This window comes from Hippocampus comes, unplaced genomic scaffold, assembly GCF_001891065.2.
Source record: "Hippocampus comes isolate QL1 unplaced genomic scaffold, H_comes_QL1_v1.1 scaffold68, whole genome shotgun sequence".
NCBI lineage: Eukaryota > Metazoa > Chordata > Actinopteri > Syngnathiformes > Syngnathidae > Hippocampus > Hippocampus comes.
The window spans coordinates 73,709-94,430 of record NW_017805625.1 but is presented as its reverse complement, the minus strand read 5'-3'; the positions used below and the strand labels follow the sequence as shown (position 1 = coordinate 94,430).

Here is a 20,722-nt window from a genome sequence, read left to right as displayed (position 1 = left end):
CATTACAGAATTCGCCTGACTGCTAGCTCGGACGGGCCGAACATCCCGTCTGTGTGTACATTGTAATAAAAGCGTTAAAAAAACAAAGACAAACGAAGTCGACGAGCCTTCATAGAGACTCAGTCGCTTCCGGCGCAGGCCTTCTGACGTCATCGCTTCGTTTGAAAGAAGCGTCATCTCTTCTCACGTCGAGTGGCGCGGTGTGACGGCCTTTTGTTCCCTTCGAGCCGAACGTTCATCCCCCGCTATTCGTCCTCTGAACCTCCGCAGACATGGCGAGAAGGCCCCCGCTCGGCGCTTTCCTGCTGCTCTTGGCCGCCGCGCAGAGCTCGGCCACTTTGGTGAACGACGAAGTCAGGAGGACGGTGGACCTGAGCACTCACTTGGCGAAGATCACTGCGGACATAACGCTGTCTAACTTCGCACGCTACGACGTCCAAAGCTTTATCTTAACCGTGGATCCTGAGCTTTTCCCACACTTGGCATACGTCGGGGCCTCGGTGAGTTCAAATGGGCCAATATCGCACATGAACGCTGCAGTCGCGGGCTCCTGCGTGCTGCCTCTTTCATGCGGGAGACACGCGACCGTGCTGGCCTTTCTCGTCTCAGTCAAAGCTTTCTTATGCAAACGTGTGTGCGTTCATTTATGATTCGGCATTGTCATTTTGTCTATTCGTCATGCGTCGAACTGCAGCTTGAGCTAAAGTATGCTAATGTGAGTGGCCCGCCATGTTTAACAGGCAAGAAGTCGTTTATGGCTAACCTCAGTTTATCGTTAACGTGGTCGGTCTGTTTTGAAACAAAGCTTTGTTCGGAGTAGCTCTTGTTTTTAATCGCTGAATGTTAATTTGGCAAGCGTTTAACTTCCTTCGCGGCGCTCGTTAGCCGTCGGGACTGAATGACACGTATGCGCTGGGCAATGCACTTCCGGCCCCTAAGACGGAGAGGACCCGCCCACTTCCATCGGCACCAAAGGCATCCCTTGCTGCGACGATCGCTTACGTCACCAGCCAAAGTTGGAATCATATAATTTCGTTGACATTTCGCATATGTCCAAACGGTGTCGGAAAACTTTATGCGAGGTTTTGTGGCCTTTTCCGAACGATGTGGTGTCAATCTGAGGCGGAAGGTAGATGGCCTCAAGGTAAAATCTTTTTTTCCCCCTTATTCTAGCATTGTTTTCCCCCAACATTCATTAACTTTGAATCAACTTACACAAGGGGACTTCATCGGACTTATGAGGACTTGATTTGATTCCTCTAGGGGAAAAGTATCCCCCCCAAAGTAAAAAAAAACAAACAAAAAAACTCCAAAATAAATTCTATATATATATATATGTATATACACACACACACACACACACACATGCTAAGTCAAAGTAATTATTGTATTATATTAAATGGACATGGATCATTTAGGGAATATAGGTATACATTTTGGTGGGGATACAGAATCTGGTTTTATTTTATATTTATTATAATGCATAAAAAGCCAGGTGTTGTGTAATTTTTGTATTATATTAAAACCTTATGAATTATTGACTCTACTCGTCAAAATACAAATAAGTCAAAGTAATTATTGTATTATATTAAATGGACATGGATCATTTAGGGAATATAGGTATACATTTTGGTGGGGATACAGAATCTGGTTTTATTTTATATTTATTATAATGCATAAAAAGCCAGGTGTTGTGTAATTTTTGTATTATATTAAAACCTTATGAATTATTGACTCTACTCGTCAAAATACAAATAAGTCAAAGTAATTATTGTATTATATTAAATGGACATGGATCATTTAGGGAATATAGGTATACATTTTGGTGGGGATACAGAATCTGGTTTTATTTTATATTTATTATAATGCATAAAAAGCCAGGTGTTGTGTAATTTTTGTATTATATTAAAACCTTATGAATTATTGACTCTACTCGTCAAAATACAAATAAGTCAAAGTAATTATTGTATTATATTAAATGGACATGGATCATTTAGGGAATATAGGTATACGTTTTGGCGGGGATACAGAAGCCAGGTGTTTTGTAATTCTATTCAATTAAAATTCTATTCAAAGTAATTCTATCTCAAACCTACCATCCCAAACAAAGTAATTCCATCTCAAACCTACCATCTCAAACTTACCACAGCCACTTAGCGACTTTATTTTGAAAATCCATTGACCTAAACTTACCACAGCCACTTCTGTCGTATGTCTACCATAGCCTAAATCTACCTCCTCCGAGTCTGCAGCTGGATATTATTGGCTTTGCTCAGCTGGCCCGGCCAGCAGTGAGGAACGTTCGCCCACAATTGAGCCATCTTTTGCATTTGCATTTGGCTCCCTCCAAAATTAGACGACGTTTTCTGCCCCCGCCCCCGATGGAGACAAAATATGCTTGTAGAAATGAGCACCAAACCTCTGGTCCCAACAAACACATCGAATACAACGTACGTCAAACATGTTCGGAATCGGCATTTGACAGAATTTCTTATTAAGTCAGAGTTATGAGAATCAAAATCAGAATCATCTTTATTGGCCAAGTATGTAGAACACACAAGGAATTTGTCTCCTGTAGTACACGCTGCACTAGTATCATCATAAACAAGGACATGACAAATAAGTATGGAAGGACATTATGCTATGTCGTGTCTCTCAACGTTCATTCAACCATTTTTAGCCCTCTACGGGTACTGTCGAACGAACATCATCCGTACGGGCATTCACCACGCCACGACTGCAAAAGACATGCTCACATTCAAAACACGTTATTCGTGCCCCAAACGAACCACATGCTCACAAAACTCAGGAGCACACAAATGTTGAACGTCAAAACCAACAAAGCATGCATGTCACGCACGCACACACATGCAGTGCGTTATTCTACATATTGACTTGACACCAGTAGAAAACCCACATGGGTTACGAGTACAGTACTTAGCAGGGCACTACTCTGCTCATATCCATGACAACTCCATATTTTACTTTTTCAGAACGAAGGAATGTGACGACTGAAACCATCTCAGATTAGTCTGGATTGCGTTTTAATCGTATTTGCTTTGTGCAAAAGATAGCAGCCATTGCCGAAACCCGGGATCGAACCAGGGACCTTTAGATCTTCAGTCTAACGCTCTCCCAACTGAGCTATTTCGGCCTAATTGCTAAACTTCAGCGTAAAACACAAACATACAACGGCAATGCGAGGAACGCATTACAGAATTCGCCTGACTGCTAGCTCGGACGGGCCGAACATCCCGTCTGTGTGTACATTGTAATAAAAGCGTTAAAAAAACAAAGACAAACGAAGTCGACGAGCCTTCATAGAGACTCAGTCGCTTCCGGCGCAGGCCTTCTGACGTCATCGCTTCGTTTGAAAGAAGCGTCATCTCTTCTCACGTCGAGTGGCGCGGTGTGACGGCCTTTTGTTCCCTTCGAGCCGAACGTTCATCCCCCGCTATTCGTCCTCTGAACCTCCGCAGACATGGCGAGAAGGCCCCCGCTCGGCGCTTTCCTGCTGCTCTTGGCCGCCGCGCAGAGCTCGGCCACTTTGGTGAACGACGAAGTCAGGAGGACGGTGGACCTGAGCACTCACTTGGCGAAGATCACTGCGGACATAACGCTGTCTAACTTCGCACGCTACGACGTCCAAAGCTTTATCTTAACCGTGGATCCTGAGCTTTTCCCACACTTGGCATACGTCGGGGCCTCGGTGAGTTCAAATGGGCCAATATCGCACATGAACGCTGCAGTCGCGGGCTCCTGCGTGCTGCCTCTTTCATGCGGGAGACACGCGACCGTGCTGGCCTTTCTCGTCTCAGTCAAAGCTTTCTTATGCAAACGTGTGTGCGTTCATTTATGATTCGGCATTGTCATTTTGTCTATTCGTCATGCGTCGAACTGCAGCTTGAGCTAAAGTATGCTAATGTGAGTGGCCCGCCATGTTTAACAGGCAAGAAGTCGTTTATGGCTAACCTCAGTTTATCGTTAACGTGGTCGGTCTGTTTTGAAACAAAGCTTTGTTCGGAGTAGCTCTTGTTTTTAATCGCTGAATGTTAATTTGGCAAGCGTTTAACTTCCTTCGCGGCGCTCGTTAGCCGTCGGGACTGAATGACACGTATGCGCTGGGCAATGCACTTCCGGCCCCTAAGACGGAGAGGACCCGCCCACTTCCATTGGCACCAAAGGCATCCCTTGCTGCGACGATCGCTTACGTCACCAGCCAAAGTTGGAATCATATAATTTCGTTGACATTTCGCATATGTCCAAACGGTGTCGGAAAACTTTATGCGAGGTTTTGTGGCCTTTTCCGAACGATGTGGTGTCAATCTGAGGCGGAAGGTAGATGGCCTCAAGGTAAAATCTTTTTTTCCCCCTTATTCTAGCATTGTTTTCCCCCAACATTCATTAACTTTGAATCAACTTACACAAGGGGACTTCATCGGACTTATGAGGACTTGATTTGATTCCTCTAGGGGAAAAGTATCCCCCCCAAAGTAAAAAAAAACAAACAAAAAAACTCCAAAATAAATTCTATATATATATATATGTATATACACACACACACACACACACACATGCACACTGTCAGTCAAAACTTCTTTTAGAAATGTCACGTATAAGTTGAATTAATCAGAAATGCACTATGGACATTTTTCATGTGGTTTAAACGATCGTTTGCTTTAAAAAGCCAAGAATTTCATAATGACGAGCAAAAATTTTACAGACGGCCTGTGTTTGTAAAACTATGTGTTTTCATAGAAAACACACACACACACACACACATGCACACTGTCAGTCAAAACTTCTTTTAGAAATGTCACGTATAAGTTGAATTAATCAGAAATGCACTATGGACATTTTTCATGTGGTTTAAACGATCGTTTGCTTTAAAAAGCCAAGAATTTCATAATGACGAGCAAAAATTTTACAGACGGCCTGTGTTTGTAAAACTATGTGTTTTCATAGAAAACATGAAAAAGTCGAGTTGACCCCAAGGATTTTTTTCTTTTTAAACAATAGGTGTATCAACAATAAGTTAGCTGTAAATGTTACACAATGGATTTAGCACAGTAGCAACGAGCTACCATCAAAGGAGATGGCTTGGCTGCTGCTTTGATTTTCTCATATGTTATGAGTTAGACGGGCAGCAAAATAATCCCGACCTCGGGTCAAAAGTTTCCAGCACGTTGATCGGTTCCTGCACTTGTAACTCATAAAATGCACCCTTGTCGGCATGAAAGGGATTACCTTTCACAGGACTCCTTTCTCGTCACGCCGAATAGAACGTGACAGTGAGTCCGCTCATCTTGTTTCTCAGCGACAATTGAAGTGGCGAGGCAAGCGATGACTGTGCGGTGTGCGTTTACAGGTACAAGGCGATGAAGAGGACGATGGCCACCTTAAGGTCCAGGAAACCAAAATTAACGGCTTAACGTAAAGCGCCGCTCTCGTCCTTATGTCGCAGAACCGTGTGTCCATCTCCTGTCAGTCATCCGTCTGTCCGTCTTTTACAGCGGAGACTTTTTCAAGGTCACTCTTCCGTCCAAGTTGGTGGTGGGAGGTAAGGTCAAAGTCAAGGTGGAAATGACGTTCAGCCACGTCCTGCGGCCCTTCCCCTCGGACATCACCCAGGCTGAGCGCCAGCTGGTAGTTTTTCAAGGCAACCACTACTTCTACTCGCCATACCCCACTCGAACTCAGACCACCCGCGTCCGTCTGGCGTCCAAAACGGTGGAGAGCTACACCAAACTGGGCAATCCCAGCAAGACGGACGAGATCATCGAGTACGGCCCGTACGCCGACGTTCCCAAGTTCAGCGAGGTGTGCGAGTGAAAGACCGGCCGCGAGCCAAAACCTCGCAGCGTTCTCACCGCGCGTGCCCTCTCGCGCCTAGGACACGATGAGGATCCACTTTGAGAACAACGCGCCCTTCCTCACCATCAGCAGCATCACCCGCACCATCGAGGTGTCTCACTGGGGCAACATCGCCGTGGAGGAGACCATCGACGTGAGGCACACCGGAGCCGTCCTGAAGGGCCCCTTTTCCCGCTACGATTACCAGCGGCAGGCAGACAGCGGCATCTCCTCCGTCAAGTCCTTCAAGGTACGCGCTCGTGCGCCGCGCTTTACACGCTTGGCTTTGTGACGTGACGGCGAGCTCCCCCTTCTCCAGACCATACTGCCGGCTTCGGCGCAAGATGTCTACTACAGGGACGAGATTGGGAACATCTCCACCTCCCACCTGCAGATTCTGGATGACTCCGTGGAGGTGGAGATCAGGCCCCGCTTCCCTTTGTTTGGGGGCTGGAAGACCCACTACATTATTGGCTATAACCTGCCCAGCTACGAGTATCTCTACACTTTGGGTGAGTGGATTGCAAGCGTGTCCGGCAGGGGGATTTGTTTTTCTGTTAAGGCCAAAGCACTGTCCGATGAAACTGTCCAAGTATTCATTTGGCCACATCTTAGTGGTAACCGACAATGTTGAAGGCAGTCTGGGCATTTCAATGAGACAAATGTTGCTTTGCTTCCCTCTTGTGGCATCAATAAGCGGTGCTCCCATCTTTTTTGGGGGGTTGGGTGGCATCAATTGCATGGTGGGGTTTTTTTTTGGCTTAATTTTATGACATCGGGTCTACTTTGTGCTCACTTCAATGCAACTAAATTGCATTTGATGGCCACAGGAAGGGGCTGAAGAAGCCCTCGCTTTCTCCAGTGATGTACAACAGAAGCCTTGCTCATCGCTGCGTGCGTGTGTGTTCTTCCAGGGGACCAGTATGCACTGAAGATGAGACTGGTTGACCACGTCTATGACGACCAGGTCATTGACTCTATGACTGTGAAAATCATCCTGCCCGAGGGAGCCAAGTGAGTGTCAGCAAACAACATGAGCATTGATTAGCCTTTTTTTTTTTTTTTTTAATGTTTGTGTATATTTAGGGAAAATGCTCATTCTCGTTGGTCTTATTTCCTTTAGGAACATCCAGATGGATACACCATATCAAATTAATCGCATGCCGGACGAACTGCACTACACGTACCTCGATACCTTCGGGCGGCCTGTGCTGGTCGCCACCAAGAACAACTTGGTGGAGCAGCACATTCAAGATGTCGTGGTAAGGCTGCTGCCCGGCTGCTGTCGCAGGGTGTGCGCGAGATAAAAAAAAAATCCAAGGCAGGCAGCTTCGAGTCGCCCCCTGTCTGTGTACTGTAGATTCTCCGCCATCCAGGTCAAGGTCATTCCCGTCAAAGTTTGGCCTTTATTCCCAAGGGCTTCTTGGGTTTTAAGTGCGCAGGCCTCCTAGGTGGTTAGAATCTCAAGTCGCCCTTGTCGTCTCGGTGAGCTGAGCGAAGGCGTTGGACCTGTGTGCTGTGGCCAGGCGTGCGCTGGGCTCGACTCTGGAGAGACGAAATCCCTGCTCCCAAGGTGGTCGGGCCCTCACGAAGAGGGGACACGACTCATTGGCGACCAGGCAGGTGAATGAAGGGTTGTTGTGGCGGATGCTCGTTCGCCAGCCACGTCGGGTCACCGCCACCATGACGACGGCCGCCTACCCGCCAGGGACACGCTCACCAGAGGCAGCTATAAGGGAGGAGACTGCCACGCCTAAAATCTCGAGCTGAAGGAGCCATTTGGATGAAAGCTCCAGTTTGCTCTGTTCGACCTCTTTGAATAGATGAGCACTGGTGTCACCACATCCATCCATTTCCTGGCCAGCCACCATGACGACGGCCGCCCACCCGCCAGGGACACGCTCACCAGAGGCAGCTATAGGGAGGAGACCGCCACGCCTAAAATCTCGAGCTGAAGGAGCCATTTGGATGAAAGCTCCAGTTTGCTCTGTTCGACCTCTTTGAATAGATGAGCACTGGTGTCACCACATCCATCCATTTCCTGGCTCTTATCTGGGGTCTGGTCGCGGGGTCTCCACAAAATTCTTTTGGGAATGTGTGTTTTGGGTGGGGTTTACATTTTTTTTTTTCAATCAGATGTGGAAGACCGCCGCTGATGAAGCACCTCACTGTATTGCGGCGGTGTATGCTTTGTTCTCTGCAGGTTCACTACAACTTCAATAAGATCCTGATGCTGCAGGAGCCTCTCTTGGTGGTCGCAGCCTTCTACATCCTCTTCTTCACCGTCATCATCTACGTTCGGATGGACTTTGCCATAACAAAGGTTTGTTTTTCACCCACGATCTTTTTTTCTGTCGTCCCGCAGTTCAGTTCCTTCCAGTTTGACAGAAGCAGCGCACGAGTACAGTATCCCAAAAGAAGGGATGCGGGTCCCGGTTTATAGGTTTATATTTGCAACATCACTTAATGAGAGCAACACCGCTGCACATAAATAATAGGCCTGTGCTGCGGATGTGACGCTGGGACGTCATTGCGTCAGAAGGCGCATCCACTAGGAGACTCTGCTCTTTTGGGCAGACTTGTTCTGCCGGCGGCAATTGACAAATGGAGCCAGTCCAAGTAAATGCAGCGAGTGTCCCGAGCTTTGGGAGATACGGGGCACTAGGAAAGGGAGATGTCGTGAAAGACACCAACGAGCTGAAACGATCCCCAGTGCTGCCGCGTCAGCACTTCCAAATAGGGGCAATTCCTGGTGCGCTGCTCGGTGGCCGGGCCAAGAAAAGGAAGGGGCAGGGTAGCGATGCCTTTTGCTGTTTGCTTGGTTTTATAACTAGCCTGGATGGGGTTTTTTTCCTTCCTCTCCATGTACTTTCTGGAAGCACAACTTTAGTACTGCCAGGTTACTATTCCGACTTGTTTACAAATAAGGGTGCTGCGTCTCTCGGAACCGACTGCCAGTGGAGCACTTGTGATAACTTTTGACTCCTCCAGGTGGCGCTCGGGGTTTAAAGATACAGTGCACAGTTCATACGTCTGCAATAGGGAGTGGGAGAGTCGTGAGTGTCATTTACCCATCACCAAAATTAGGGAATCCCTGCTTGCTGGACTTTGGTCATTCCGAGCGAGAAACTGTTGCTTCGTTATATGCATCAGCACTTGGAGTATTCCCTTGTTTTACATTTCACAGTGGCTAACTTGGACTGTGTGTGTGTGTGTGTGTGTCACAGGATGTTACGATCAATTGTTGTTTTGGCATCTTGATGTTGATCTTAGCCCCCAGCGTTACACGGGAGCGACGGCTGACAATGTGGCTTGAAAAACTGCCTCCATGTCCTGTCTGTCTTGGACCGATATTTATCGAACGCAGAAGTAAAAGCTGTGCCATATCATCGATGGGTGCTGAACACTGGCACGTTCTGAATGATTTGGCACAAAATTGTGTTGTGTAGCAATTGTAGGAATGGAACCGAGGCAATTTATTGCACATCTTGAATATTCAACCCAAAAAGTCTGAAGGCACACAAAAAGCGCACGTTGGGCGTACGGCAACAATGCTCAAGGCGTTTCCGGACAAATGAGCCTTACTGTTTGCACACAAAGCTCTTCTGTTTGCTGAATGGCACCCGGCGCACACGTGGGCTGGCGTTACCTTCCGCCAGCCGGAGGAAGTTGGTCATTCCGCCGTACGTCACCGAGAGTAGAGCGGTTTGCACCTGAGCTATTTGGAGAAGACAGCGATCATGCGCCCGCGTGCGCTTTCTCCCTCAGGACCCGGTGGCCGAGGTGCGCATGAAGGTGGCTTCCATCACCGAGCAGGTGCTGACCTTGGTCAACAAGCGTCTGGGCCTGTACCGCCACATGGACGACGTGGTCAACCGCTACAAGCAATCTCGCGATACGGGCGCACTCAACGGGGGCCGCAAGACCCTGGAGGCAGACCACCGCGCGCTCACCAACGAGATCAGCTCGCTGCAGGCTCGCCTCAAGGCCGAAGGCTCCGACTTGGCCGACAAGGTGCGTACCGCCGCGCCCCTCTACCTTTGCCGTTGAGCGGGCCTCGGGTGACGGCCGCGGTGGTCTCCTCGGCAGGTCGGAGAGCTGCAGAAGCTGGACGGCCAGATGAAGGAACTGGTGTGCCGGGCCAGCCAGGAGGCGGAGCGACTGGTTGCCGGCAAGGTGAAGAAGGAGGCCTACGTGGAGAACGACAGGGCCGTGTCCAGCAAGAGACAAGAGCTCGTCGGCCGCATCGACAGTCTGCTGGATGCTCTGTAGAGGCACCGCCGCCGCCCATGCCGCGTGTGCGACAACCCCGACCCGCTTTTCACATCCAGTGACGCGTCGTCATGTGGGTTGCGATCGAGTTGGCTCCTGGGTTGTTGAGAGCTCCCTTTGGTGCTCAGATTTTTCATGTCCTCCGTGTTTGATTCTCAACTTTTCATGTTTTGCAAAATGAAGTCACAAGTGCGCAAATCTCTTCCCTCACTTGGACCGGCTCGACATTGACATTTTCTCAAGCGGTTAGGCGAGATTGGTGAATGTAGCTTTGCCAATTTCACTTTTTTTTTTCCCCCCTACTTTACCTTGATCATGTTAAAGCTCTGATTTTTTTTTTTGCGGCGTGATGTGACTCACTTTTTTTTTTTAGTGTTGTGTAATTTTGTTTTTACATTTTGTGGTTTTGTAAGAGGTGTCTTCTTCACTGAGATTGGGGATGACTGGAGACCAGGTTGTGTGAGAAAAGACACGGGGGTGAAAAATGATGTTGAGATATTGGAAATAAAAAAAATTGGGAGTGACAATCTCTTTTGATTGTTTTATTTGGATGAGCGTGTGCATCAATCCCGGGGCCTCTCCCCCTTCGACTTTGGGCCGGAGGCTGGGTCCACCCTGGAGTCTGGACTGGTCAATAGACAGCCATTTACACTTAATGCTCGTCTTCAATTCATCCGACATACATGTTTTTGGGGATGAGGCCAGAGTACCCGGAGGAAAGCCTTCGGAGCATGAGGAGAATTCAAGTGTCGAACCCCGAACCTCCCAAGCGGGAGGCAGATGTGTTCAAGCCCTTCCCAAAGGCCTGCAGGGGGCCAGCTGGCCTCAACTGCGACGTTTGCATCCGCTGAGTGTTCATTTCGACATACTAATCAAGGCATTGATTGGATGAAAATAACCTTTAGAAACAAAACAAAACTCAATAGATGAGTACAAGCACCGAGAGGGGGTTTCTGCAGCATTGTTGTCGTCGCGTAGCTGAGTGCGGCGCCTACCGAGCCCACGGGGGTCAGCCTGAGGTCACGGCTTTCCCTCCGAGGTGGTCACGAGACCCGGCGGCAGGTCATTTCCTGCTCCATAGTAACAGGCCCCCTTCCCCTCACAGTGCTCATGTTAACATTGTATGCACATACAATAATCATTCTGAAAGTACGCGGCAGGGGAAAGCAAAGACAATGTCCATTCGCGCCGATGCTCGGTGCCGCCGAAAGGCCACACAATGGCAGTTGCGTCTGCGCTCCGGTGGACTTTTGCAGTACTGGGACACACTCCAATTTCTCACAGTGGGACGGCCGACGGAACGCACGCCGGCGGCCGAGCGAGGCCGCTCCCAACTCCACAACTTTGGAGAGGTTGCCAGCGGTGATCGAAGGGTATTCGGAAGGCGCTTGGCAAAACCCGTGATGAGAAATGAGAATGTCACCCAAACAAATACTTTGGCTTTTATTCTGGCAGACAGTCTCTCAGAAATCGAGTGGTGCATCATCATATTTACCCGCTCTTCGTAAGGTTTTGTCCAAACTTGGACCGGTTTTGGGGAAGAATGCCCCAGTTTGAGCGAAAGAAAAACCACGCCAATGACGGACGCTCTTTTGGCAATTTTGTGTTTTCAACAGACCGACCGAGCGTTTGCAATTAGGACCATCACGCTTTTCCCACAAGTGCTGACGACTACAAGTGTTGTGAGCTGGGAGATCGTTCTCTTGTGACTTGCCAGAAATTCCCAAAGCTCCTCCAATGGCAGCCTCTTGGCAGCCTCCCGGAGCACCGCCGCATTTCCGTTCGTCTTTTGATCAATTTTGCAGCGGCATCCGGTTTTTTATTTTTTCCATATTTTGTTCTACTTCTCTGCTGTCGACTGAAATTCACGTTGAAACTGCCCTTCGGTGCGCTTTGCAAACATCACCGGTTGCCAGCCAATCGCAGGCGATTTCCTTTTTGCCAACTCATAAGCTCTTGGATCGACTTTCTTTTTCTGTTTTGTTCATGTTTGGGCCCGTTATGGCCGCTGCTAATCATGGCGTGTGCGTGTGTGCGCATGCGTGTATGGTAGATCTGCCACTCATTCCACTGGCTAGCAGGTCATCGAGCTTTTACTCGGTGCGGGGCCTAGGTTTCTGTCTTCCTCAGTTTTTCGCTCAAGCTCGGCACAGACGCCGAGTCAGAAGTGGAGACTTTGATATGTCGATATCAAGAGGCTGCACACGAACGCCTCGAAACTCCTGCGCAGTCCTCCACTTGAATGTCACAGCGACGCTCGCAGCACGACCGTTGCCTTGTCAGACAGTTTTGACGGAGAGGCCCTCGCTTCTTGGCTGAGCCTGGTCTCGATATTTCGAGGCCTTTAAGTCCTTTTTTGTTGTTGTTGTTGTTCTTCTTCTTCACTTCCAGCCATGTCCTCCGGTCCAGGATGTGAGTACCGGTCACAGAAGAAGTGCGGTTGATCAGTTGGCGTCAGTGGTGCAAAATACTGTTTCAACCGGAATTGGTGTGCAGCACTGTATCCTGATGTGGTGGACGAGGCGCCGAGCGCAAGGTGTGGGACCACTTGGCCCATGCGGTTGAGCTGTAAGGTACCCACACGCGACAAGCTGATTATGATCTCCCTTTCCTGAAGAGGAGTCAGGATGCAGAGTGTGCTTGCTCTTTCTTTATCTGCCAGAAATAATGAATATGTGCAAAAGTATGGAGTCCAACTAGGTTGCAGCTTTTCTAAAAAGGTTCCTGCCACGGTGACGTGGTGGTGATTGATGACACGGGTTCCTCACCTGCAGCTTAATCTTTCTCGCTCGGAGAAAATGCCCACGTACGCCGCGAGATGCAGAAAGAAAGCGAGCGGCAGAAGTCACCGGTCGGGGAACAATATCCTGCTCGGAAGACCCTCGCCAGCGCACTCTCATAAATCACCGAGACAGAGCCGGCACCCCTCACTGTCACCGCCTTATTATGTGCATGCACGCTCGCAATGACATGCTCTCGTTCAATCCCTCTCGCCCCCGCATCGAGGGATTGAACGAGGAAATGTGAACGTGAACCCAAAAGCCATCGCCGTCGAGTCCGCCTTAAAACGAGGCGCCTCTGTGAGCCGCCATTCCTCGGTGACAGGGCGCCGGGATGAGCGTTTAGCAATGGATGACGAATGAAAAGCCCCGCCCCTCGGGTGCAGGTGGCAGGTGTGTTCCGCCCGCGTGCGGACACGTGGCGGCGAACGGGGGGGTCGCGGGGAGGACGGAGGACAATGAGAGCGTCTGTGGCCCCGGTTGCAGCTGCCGGGAGCCGGACTGACAGACGCGAGGAAGCGGCGCCGAGATGGAGGTGGCACTTGCGAGCCGAGGAGTGAGCCGAGCCTTCGGGCGCGCATTCCTGGAGGCGGGGAGCGGGATTACAGGCGGGATCATCTTGTCGCCGAGGCCGTCAGGCTGCTCCCTCCCCGTTCGTGAGCACGCACGCCTGCGCGTGCAAAGAGACACATTTCCTCCTTTCTCGATGGGACCCGAGTCGAGTGACAGGGGCACTTCCCATTAGCTGTGAGAGTGGCCCTCTCCTTCCCAGGGCAGCCAATTTCCCCTACTCCACAGCTGATCGGAAACTTGGATTGTCCACCAAGTTCACCCGAGACAAAGAGATTTTTCCTCCCCCAATCCACCCATCTCCTCTTCGGAGCTCGCCTTCTCCCATGAATCCCTTCCAGCATTCTCTCGTCTTGCATGAACCAGCATTGACTGGTCCGCGGCCTGTGGGTCGGGAGCCCATCAAAGGGACACAGAGCGCTTTCACTGGCCCCGAGTTTCATTTCATGCGGCCACTTCCGCATCCCGTGACTCAACCTACGTCGATGGGCGCGATTCAAACTCCCGCATGCTCCGAAGGCCTCGGACACTGCGCAAAAGCCAAGCAGTCGAGCTGTGATGTGACGCAGCATGTCGGCACGATGGGCACGGGAGCCCTCCGATGGGTTACGGCGAAGCCCTCTCCCTTTCGCCTGTCGCCCCATTTTTTAGCTCAGGCCAAAGCGATAAATTGGAAAGGCACCCGAAACCAACAGACGGAAATAGCGTCCAGTTCTCTCCGAACGCCCCTTTGTACAGGAGCTGTCAAAGAAATGTGCTTTGCTTTTGGTTTACTGGGGTTGTGGCATAATAAGCAGACCTGGGACTGACACGACATTTTATTTTTTATTTATTTATTTATTTATTTTTGCATTTTATTTTATTTTATTTTTTGGACTGACACGACATGGTGTATTTCCGGGTTGTGCTGCTGACATCACAGATATGCAGAGCAGGAGATCAGGCTGACAGATATGCCCGTGTGGCGGCCATGTTGGCAGGGGCGACAGTCCCACAACCAAGGAGAGATATGCCGGACATATACACCGTGTGTGTGTGTGTGTATGTGTGTGTGTGTGTGTGTGTGTGTGTGTGTGTGTGTGTGTGTGTTTAGACATCTTGGAGAAGGTAAAAGTCCAGTTTCCTTTTCATTACTCAATTTCATTAGTCACTTATGTTGATTTGACATTGTTTCCTGTATGTTCAATGATATATATTCTCTTTAAAATGTCCTTTTGTTCGTATTCTTGGATGCCTGGAACGGATTGCTTGTATTTCGCTTATATTCGACGGGACATATTGCTTCAATTTTCGGACAATCCGGTTTTTCAGACTTCTTGAAGAGGATTAGGGTTTCGGTCTGAGCGCCGCAGCAAGCAGGTGAGTTCTTCAGCCCACCGTGGAGAAGCAGAGGTTCCCCAAACATTTGCATGCAGGTGAATTCACGAGTAGCAAGTTGGATATATGTAGAGGAACACAAAAGAAAATGGTGGCTCGGTGCTCATGAAGAATGTTGACCCGGGCTCAGAACAATGACTGCCCGCAGCGAATCAACATTTGTTTGTTTTGGGGTCATCAATTGACCCTGGAGCAGATTCTTGCATTGAGCACCTTCTTTGACCATCACTTCTCTTTTCTAAATGTGTGCCGACTCCCCACATGTACAAACTTGGCAGGTTGCGCTCCGGAGTGAGCTGAAAAAGCAAAAGGGCCATCGGCCGGCAAGCGAACAGGAAACATCTCTCTCCCTCTCTCGCCGGCCAAAGGCTGAGAGCACACTTCCTGTCAGAGCTCCTTAAACTTCCTGTGCGGCCACCGGGAATTCCAGCTGGGACGTTCCAGTTGGGTCACGGTCTCGCTCCCGTCTTTGTTGCTCAGGCCTTGACAGACATCCACGCAGCAAGTGCACCGGAATCCTTCTCCCACGTGGCTGCCGTTGCCTCTCTTCGGCACCAGGGGTCGCCGCATCACAGGCCATTGACAAGAGCAAGGGGGGTCGGGGCCTTGAGCAGCGGATTTCAGAGCCCGTCTCCTCTTTCGGCTCCGCCAACGTTCAAGTCCACGCAAACGCCAAGCCCTTCTCGTCTAATTTCATCCAATGAAACGGCACACGCGATGCGACGCGGATGGATGCAGGTTCGCGCTGGGGTGGCACAGAGAGGAGGGGGAAAAAAAAAAAGCAGCTTTGGTGACTTTGCGTCTGACCTTTTCGGAAAAGCTAATCCCGCGCTATAATAGACTCCAGGGCCGATATGGAAAACTGCTGCACCGTTATCTCGGTTGTCTAGGAGACCATCAGAGCACCACCGGGGCTGCCGGAGATGCCGCGGTATTAAAAAGGGGTGCGCGAGCGTGTGCGCGTGCGCGTGTGTTATGTTGAAGCGAAAAAAAAAAACAACCCTTAGCGATTTAATGCATGACTTCTACTGTTATATTCTAAACGCAAAGTGTCGGTCTGGCGGAGCGCATTTGTTTGAAAGCCGGCGTGGAGGGGAAAGGTCACGTTGGACAAAGGTGAATCGCGGGGGTGTCCTTCGCGCCGCTCGTTGAACGCCCGAAATCAAGTCGACGATTTGGAAGCGCTCCGCATTCAAGCAGACGCCTCGTGTCTATTGACACGCGCGAGGCAAAATGGATCCGGCGATCCAAGTCAACAGTGCCATACAGAGTGAGGATCGCCATGCAGCAAAAATCATCCAAATGCGGCTGCTCCTTTTCAAAGGGCGCTTGTGCCTCGGAACTCCGACGCACAATGAAAAGGTGAGCCAGCCAAGGTGGGACTAATCAGAGAGATAGTCATCAAATCGCCGCCTGATGTATATTTAATATAGCTGGTATTGATATGTTAAGTGGGATGTGCGGGTGACCCGGGCCAATAAACGCCCAACGCCGCTCGGATTGGCTGCGCGGCTCGCATCCGTGTAAATAGTTCTCATTCCGAGCGCCTATCTGTCTCTCCATCGACCTACACGACCCCCCCGCGCGCACAAATGATGCATTAGATGCATTCAATGTATTTGTTGTGCAAGTTTGAAAAGGCGGCGATAATCTGGGAGCGAGAGATAAGGAGCGGCAATTTATTCAGCGGCACTTTGGAGCCCCGCTTCCAGCCTCGGTCGCTGCTGACACCCCCAGCGGTTTGCTGATAACGATTAGGCCATTTATTATCTTCACGGGGAACAAAGATTGCGTGGTGCCCATGAAATATTACCCGTGGTAATAATCAGAAGGAGGCGAAGGAGAAGAAGAAGAAGAAGCAGAAGCAGATGAAGGACCCTGGCATCTGACGCCGGGTGTTAGAGCTCCTGTAGAGGAGCAAAGAGGCGCCTGCGCGCGAGCACGCACACACACACACACACACACAGAATTAGTATTATTATTATTATTTCTATTATTATTATTATTATTATTATTATTATTATCATTATTACTGTTGTTGTCGGTGGTGGCAGTGGGGGGAGGAGTGCAGTCAAGTGATTATAGAAATTCGACTACGCGAGCACGCACACACACACACACACACAGAATTATTATTATTATTATTATTATTCCTATTATTATTATCATTATTACTGTTGTTGTCGGTGGTGGCAGTGGGGGGAGGAGTGCAGTCAAGTGATTATAGAAATTCGACTAACAGCACTTTGCTAGTCTATGTCAAAATGTCGTCCACTGTCGATCGTGTATTTTTCTCGTCGCTTGTCATTCAAAGTACATATCGTCAAATACGTCAGCTTTGGTTGGATGTCATTTTTGAATCCTCGTTGGCAATATTGTTCCACATATGCAATGCCACTCCAAATGTCATTTCACCGTTTTTTGTTCATGAGCTTCATTCGCCAAATATGTAACTTGTTTTTTTTTTCAACAAATGCTGAGATCGGATCTTTGCTGCCGAAAGCAAAGCGTTTCCTTCAATCGCAAGTCTCCTTGCTTTTTCTTGCTTTCTTTCTGGTCGGGGCCGCCCGCTGTTCCACGGGGGGGGGGCCCGCAACCGCCCCTCTTCTTCAACGTGGCAGGCGGATCTTGGGGCAAAAATGTTCAGAACTGTTTTGTATTTGCACCGCAATCAAATCAAATGAAATTAACAGTACAAAAGATGGTATTTTGTGTCATTTTCAATTCAGATTTAATCGTTTGTCAAGTCATAGCTCGGGATTTTGTTCTGACAAAAAAAGAAAAAAAAAGAAAAGAAAGTTGGACATGCCATTTCTTACTATTTATTGCGTACGGCGACACCGATTTTGTCCCTTGCGCGGATTCAGAAATACACCGTATGGTCCGGTGTTTCGCAACCTTTTCTAGAAATGCAGAGGTATGTTGTACTTCGTCGCACCGCCAACCCAAATGTCCCAAAAATCGGATGAAGGCTCCCGGCCAATCACTTGGGAGACAGAGCCAAGGTGCGCTTCATTCGTTGTTCTGCCCGTCACGATACACGTCGCTGGCAGAGAGTGAATTTGTGGAGACCAAACAACTTTGACCCATCCTTGGTTTCGGAAGCGTCAGCGAAAAGCACAAAAAAAAAAACACCAAAATTAAAACAGAACAAAACAGAGTCATTCGCTTGAAATAAAAAAAAAACAAAGGCAAAGCAGACCCGTGCCAAAAGGGATATATAATAAGGGAACGCACCGTCCTGTCACTCCAGAGGCCGGCGGACGCAAAACGACTCCTCGCGCAATCTCGCGAGATCCCACATAAAAGGCGGTCACGGTCACACCGGAGACCTCGCAGCCCTTCCGAGTGCAATTGCAGCCCGGTCGTGCCGCGGAGGCTCTGCCTTATCGGAGTTGATTTGATTTGATTGTATTATTATTTATTTTTTTTTGCAGCAAAACTCAATCAAACCCCATCGAAGCCTGATGTTTTTCTTTGTCGACAGAACGGCGCGTCTCTCTTTGAAAGACTCTCGATCAGCTGTTGTGCCCTCGGGAAAGATGCAAAGCTGTCCGGGGGAGATACGCGTGAACGTTACCTGAAGTTTGGCCGGCGCGTCGCAGCCGGCTTTTGTCGTCGTTGCGGTTGTTTTTGATTTGGCTGAATTCCGCCGCCGAGCACGCGTGCCCGCGAGACTCCGGCTCCGGTCGAGCAAGTTTCGGCGGCTCTTGGCCGTGCCTGAGCAGAGCGCGACGATCTCATTCATCCTCTGCCATACCCGCGCGTCGGCTCTCGCGCTCCAGCTCGTCGAGTGCATCGGCGCCGGAACGCCACGGAAAGTCCTTCGTCGCACTTTCGACTCAAAGCTGCAATGAGCCGATTTCTTCCAGCGCATCTTTTGGAAGGACAAGCCCGACGTCTCTCGGCGGATGGAGAGCTGCCTTCTTCTGGGTGCCGTTTCACGGAGAGAGGAGCCTTGAGCAGCGGGTGAGTGAGTGCGTCTTTCCTCGAAAGTCCCGACGTCGACGACGAAAAACGTTTGTCGCGATGGTTTAGAATTTCGAGGAGCATCTGGGTTCAATGTGGAGGGAGGGCTGCTCTTTTGTTTGTTTTTAACATTTCCATAAATTCCCTTGAACTTTTTGCGTATTTGTGAGTGGTTGTTTTTCACCGGTTTCGCGATCGATCTGTCTGCAATTTTTGTTGTGAAAATGCCCTTGAATTTATGATCAAATGCAAAACCGAAAGACAACAAACACATTCAATCTATTTTCTGTGGAGCATCCGGGTTTATTATGATTATTATTATTATTATTTTTGCGCAGGAACAGTTCGTCTGAATTTGCTCTTTGAATTGGCAACCTATATACAAACACACTATTGTACCGGTACGACAATAAAGTGCTTTGTGCTTATTTTGTCATAAGGTAGACCTCATATTTTCCATTAAAAAAAAAAAAAAAGAACACCACTATCATTCATTATTTCGTAGTGTCGGCACATGTTGTCTCGGGCTTCGCTTGAACACAAAATGAAAGGGATGACAGCATCATCATCATCCAGGTATGACGACGACAAGACGCCCAATTGTCACGCTGCATGTAACATGATGAACGCGGTGGTCGTCTTTTCATGAGCAGAACATGCCAGGCTGCGGGCAGAACAACATCGTAGGTTGCCGCGTGCTTTCCTGCCTTGCTGCTTGGAGAATGTCCACGAAAAAACGGGAAACCCTGTAAAAATGCGGAGAGATTTGCGTGCTCCCCAAAAGGAGCCCATGTTCAAGTTCGTTGCCTTCACAATTGTTGCCCCTAAAACCTGAGGCATGCAGCGTAACTCAACTTTTCGTCTGTGACCAGTTAAAGCGCTTTTTAAAAAAAGTGTGTGTGTGTTTGTGTACATATATATAAAAAACCGAAGGCATGCAGTGCAACTCAACTTTTCGTCTGTGACGAGTTAAATCGCTTTTCAAAAAAAGTGTGTGTGTGTGTACATATATGTACAGTATATATATATATATGTGTGTGTGTGTGTGTGTGTGTGTGTGTGTGTGTATTTTGTTCCTGACCAACTTGTGCAGCACACTTCCGCCCATATATCCGAAAGGAAATGCTTCATGTATCGTGAAGATCAATTTGTGATGCATGCGCAGCCCTAAAATTTCAGGTTGGGCCCACAAACAAAAACAAACAAAAAAAGTCAGTCCAGTTGCGATCCGACCCAGGCCTCATCCACGCAGCGGAGAGCTGCTCGGGTGACTGCTGCAGGCCGCCGCCGCCGCTGCTGCAGGTGGCTCCTAAGCCCCCCCGGCTCCATCTAATTAGGCGTACGGAGCAAAGGGGACAATAATGCTTCAGCTGCTCTGTGTCATTCTCCCCTCTCGCTGCCTCTGCTTATCTTCACCAGCCTCCCCCTTGCCCCCAGCTAAACACACACACACACATACACACAAAGAGCGCTGACTTTTGAACAGTCACACACACACACACACACACGGCTCCACTCTGGATAATGATGGATGAGCGTGCCCGGTGGGAGCGGACAGGTAGATAAAGCCAAGGCCATTTCATCGTCGGCGTGCAGAGGCCAATGAGAATGTGCTCGCTCATTAGCGGCCGCACCGATACACTTGTAGCGCGCGCCTTCAAGCCGGCGCATCGAAAAGGGAGAGCGCTCGTCCAAAGCAAAGCCCTTCTCCCCTTTCCAACATGGGCAACAATGCTTCTGTGTCCTTGACAAAGCACCCCCCCCCCAACAATCGCTTCACCCTCACTCGTTTTTTTGTTCGAGCGCAGATACAAATGGGATTAATGAAGGCAAAAATGACAGAGGGCTAAATCCTGCTGAGTAATCCATTTGGCAAACACGCCAACGACAATGGCGATGCG

The 20,722-nt window shown here is 49.3% G+C and overlaps 2 protein-coding genes and 1 non-coding gene across 4 annotated transcripts in view; 2 read left to right on the top strand and 1 right to left on the bottom strand.

Annotated features, from left to right (window-relative positions):
* Nucleotides 1-145: 145 nt before the first annotated feature.
* On the top strand, nucleotides 146-10,652 carry rpn1 (ribophorin I). Of its 2 annotated transcripts, none has more exons than XM_019880552.1 (10): nucleotides 146-500; nucleotides 5,369-5,433; nucleotides 5,514-5,820; nucleotides 5,894-6,103; nucleotides 6,173-6,365; nucleotides 6,768-6,867; nucleotides 6,977-7,115; nucleotides 8,057-8,176; nucleotides 9,622-9,867; nucleotides 9,943-10,652. In XM_019880552.1, exons 1-10 carry the CDS (start codon nucleotides 273-275, stop codon nucleotides 10,123-10,125), a joined length of 1,791 nt encoding a protein of 596 aa, XP_019736111.1. In that variant the 5' UTR covers nucleotides 146-272; the 3' UTR covers nucleotides 10,126-10,652. The 2 variants fall into 2 exon arrangements, with proteins under 2 accessions (XP_019736111.1, XP_019736110.1); XM_019880551.1 differs by lacking the exon at nucleotides 146-500 and adding an exon at nucleotides 3,356-3,709.
* trnaf-gaa (transfer RNA phenylalanine (anticodon GAA)) lies at nucleotides 3,082-3,154 on the bottom strand. The gene has a single exon. It is a non-coding gene; the product is annotated as a tRNA-Phe (tRNA).
* A 6,799-nt stretch (nucleotides 10,653-17,451) lies between the features above and the next one.
* gata2a (GATA binding protein 2a) overlaps nucleotides 17,452-20,722 on the top strand; it is a 15,643-nt gene continuing 12,372 nt past the window's right edge. The window contains exon 1 of the mRNA XM_019881361.1: nucleotides 17,452-18,821. The gene's annotated coding sequence lies outside the window, so the exon portion shown is untranslated. The remainder of the gene's footprint in view (nucleotides 18,822-20,722) is intronic.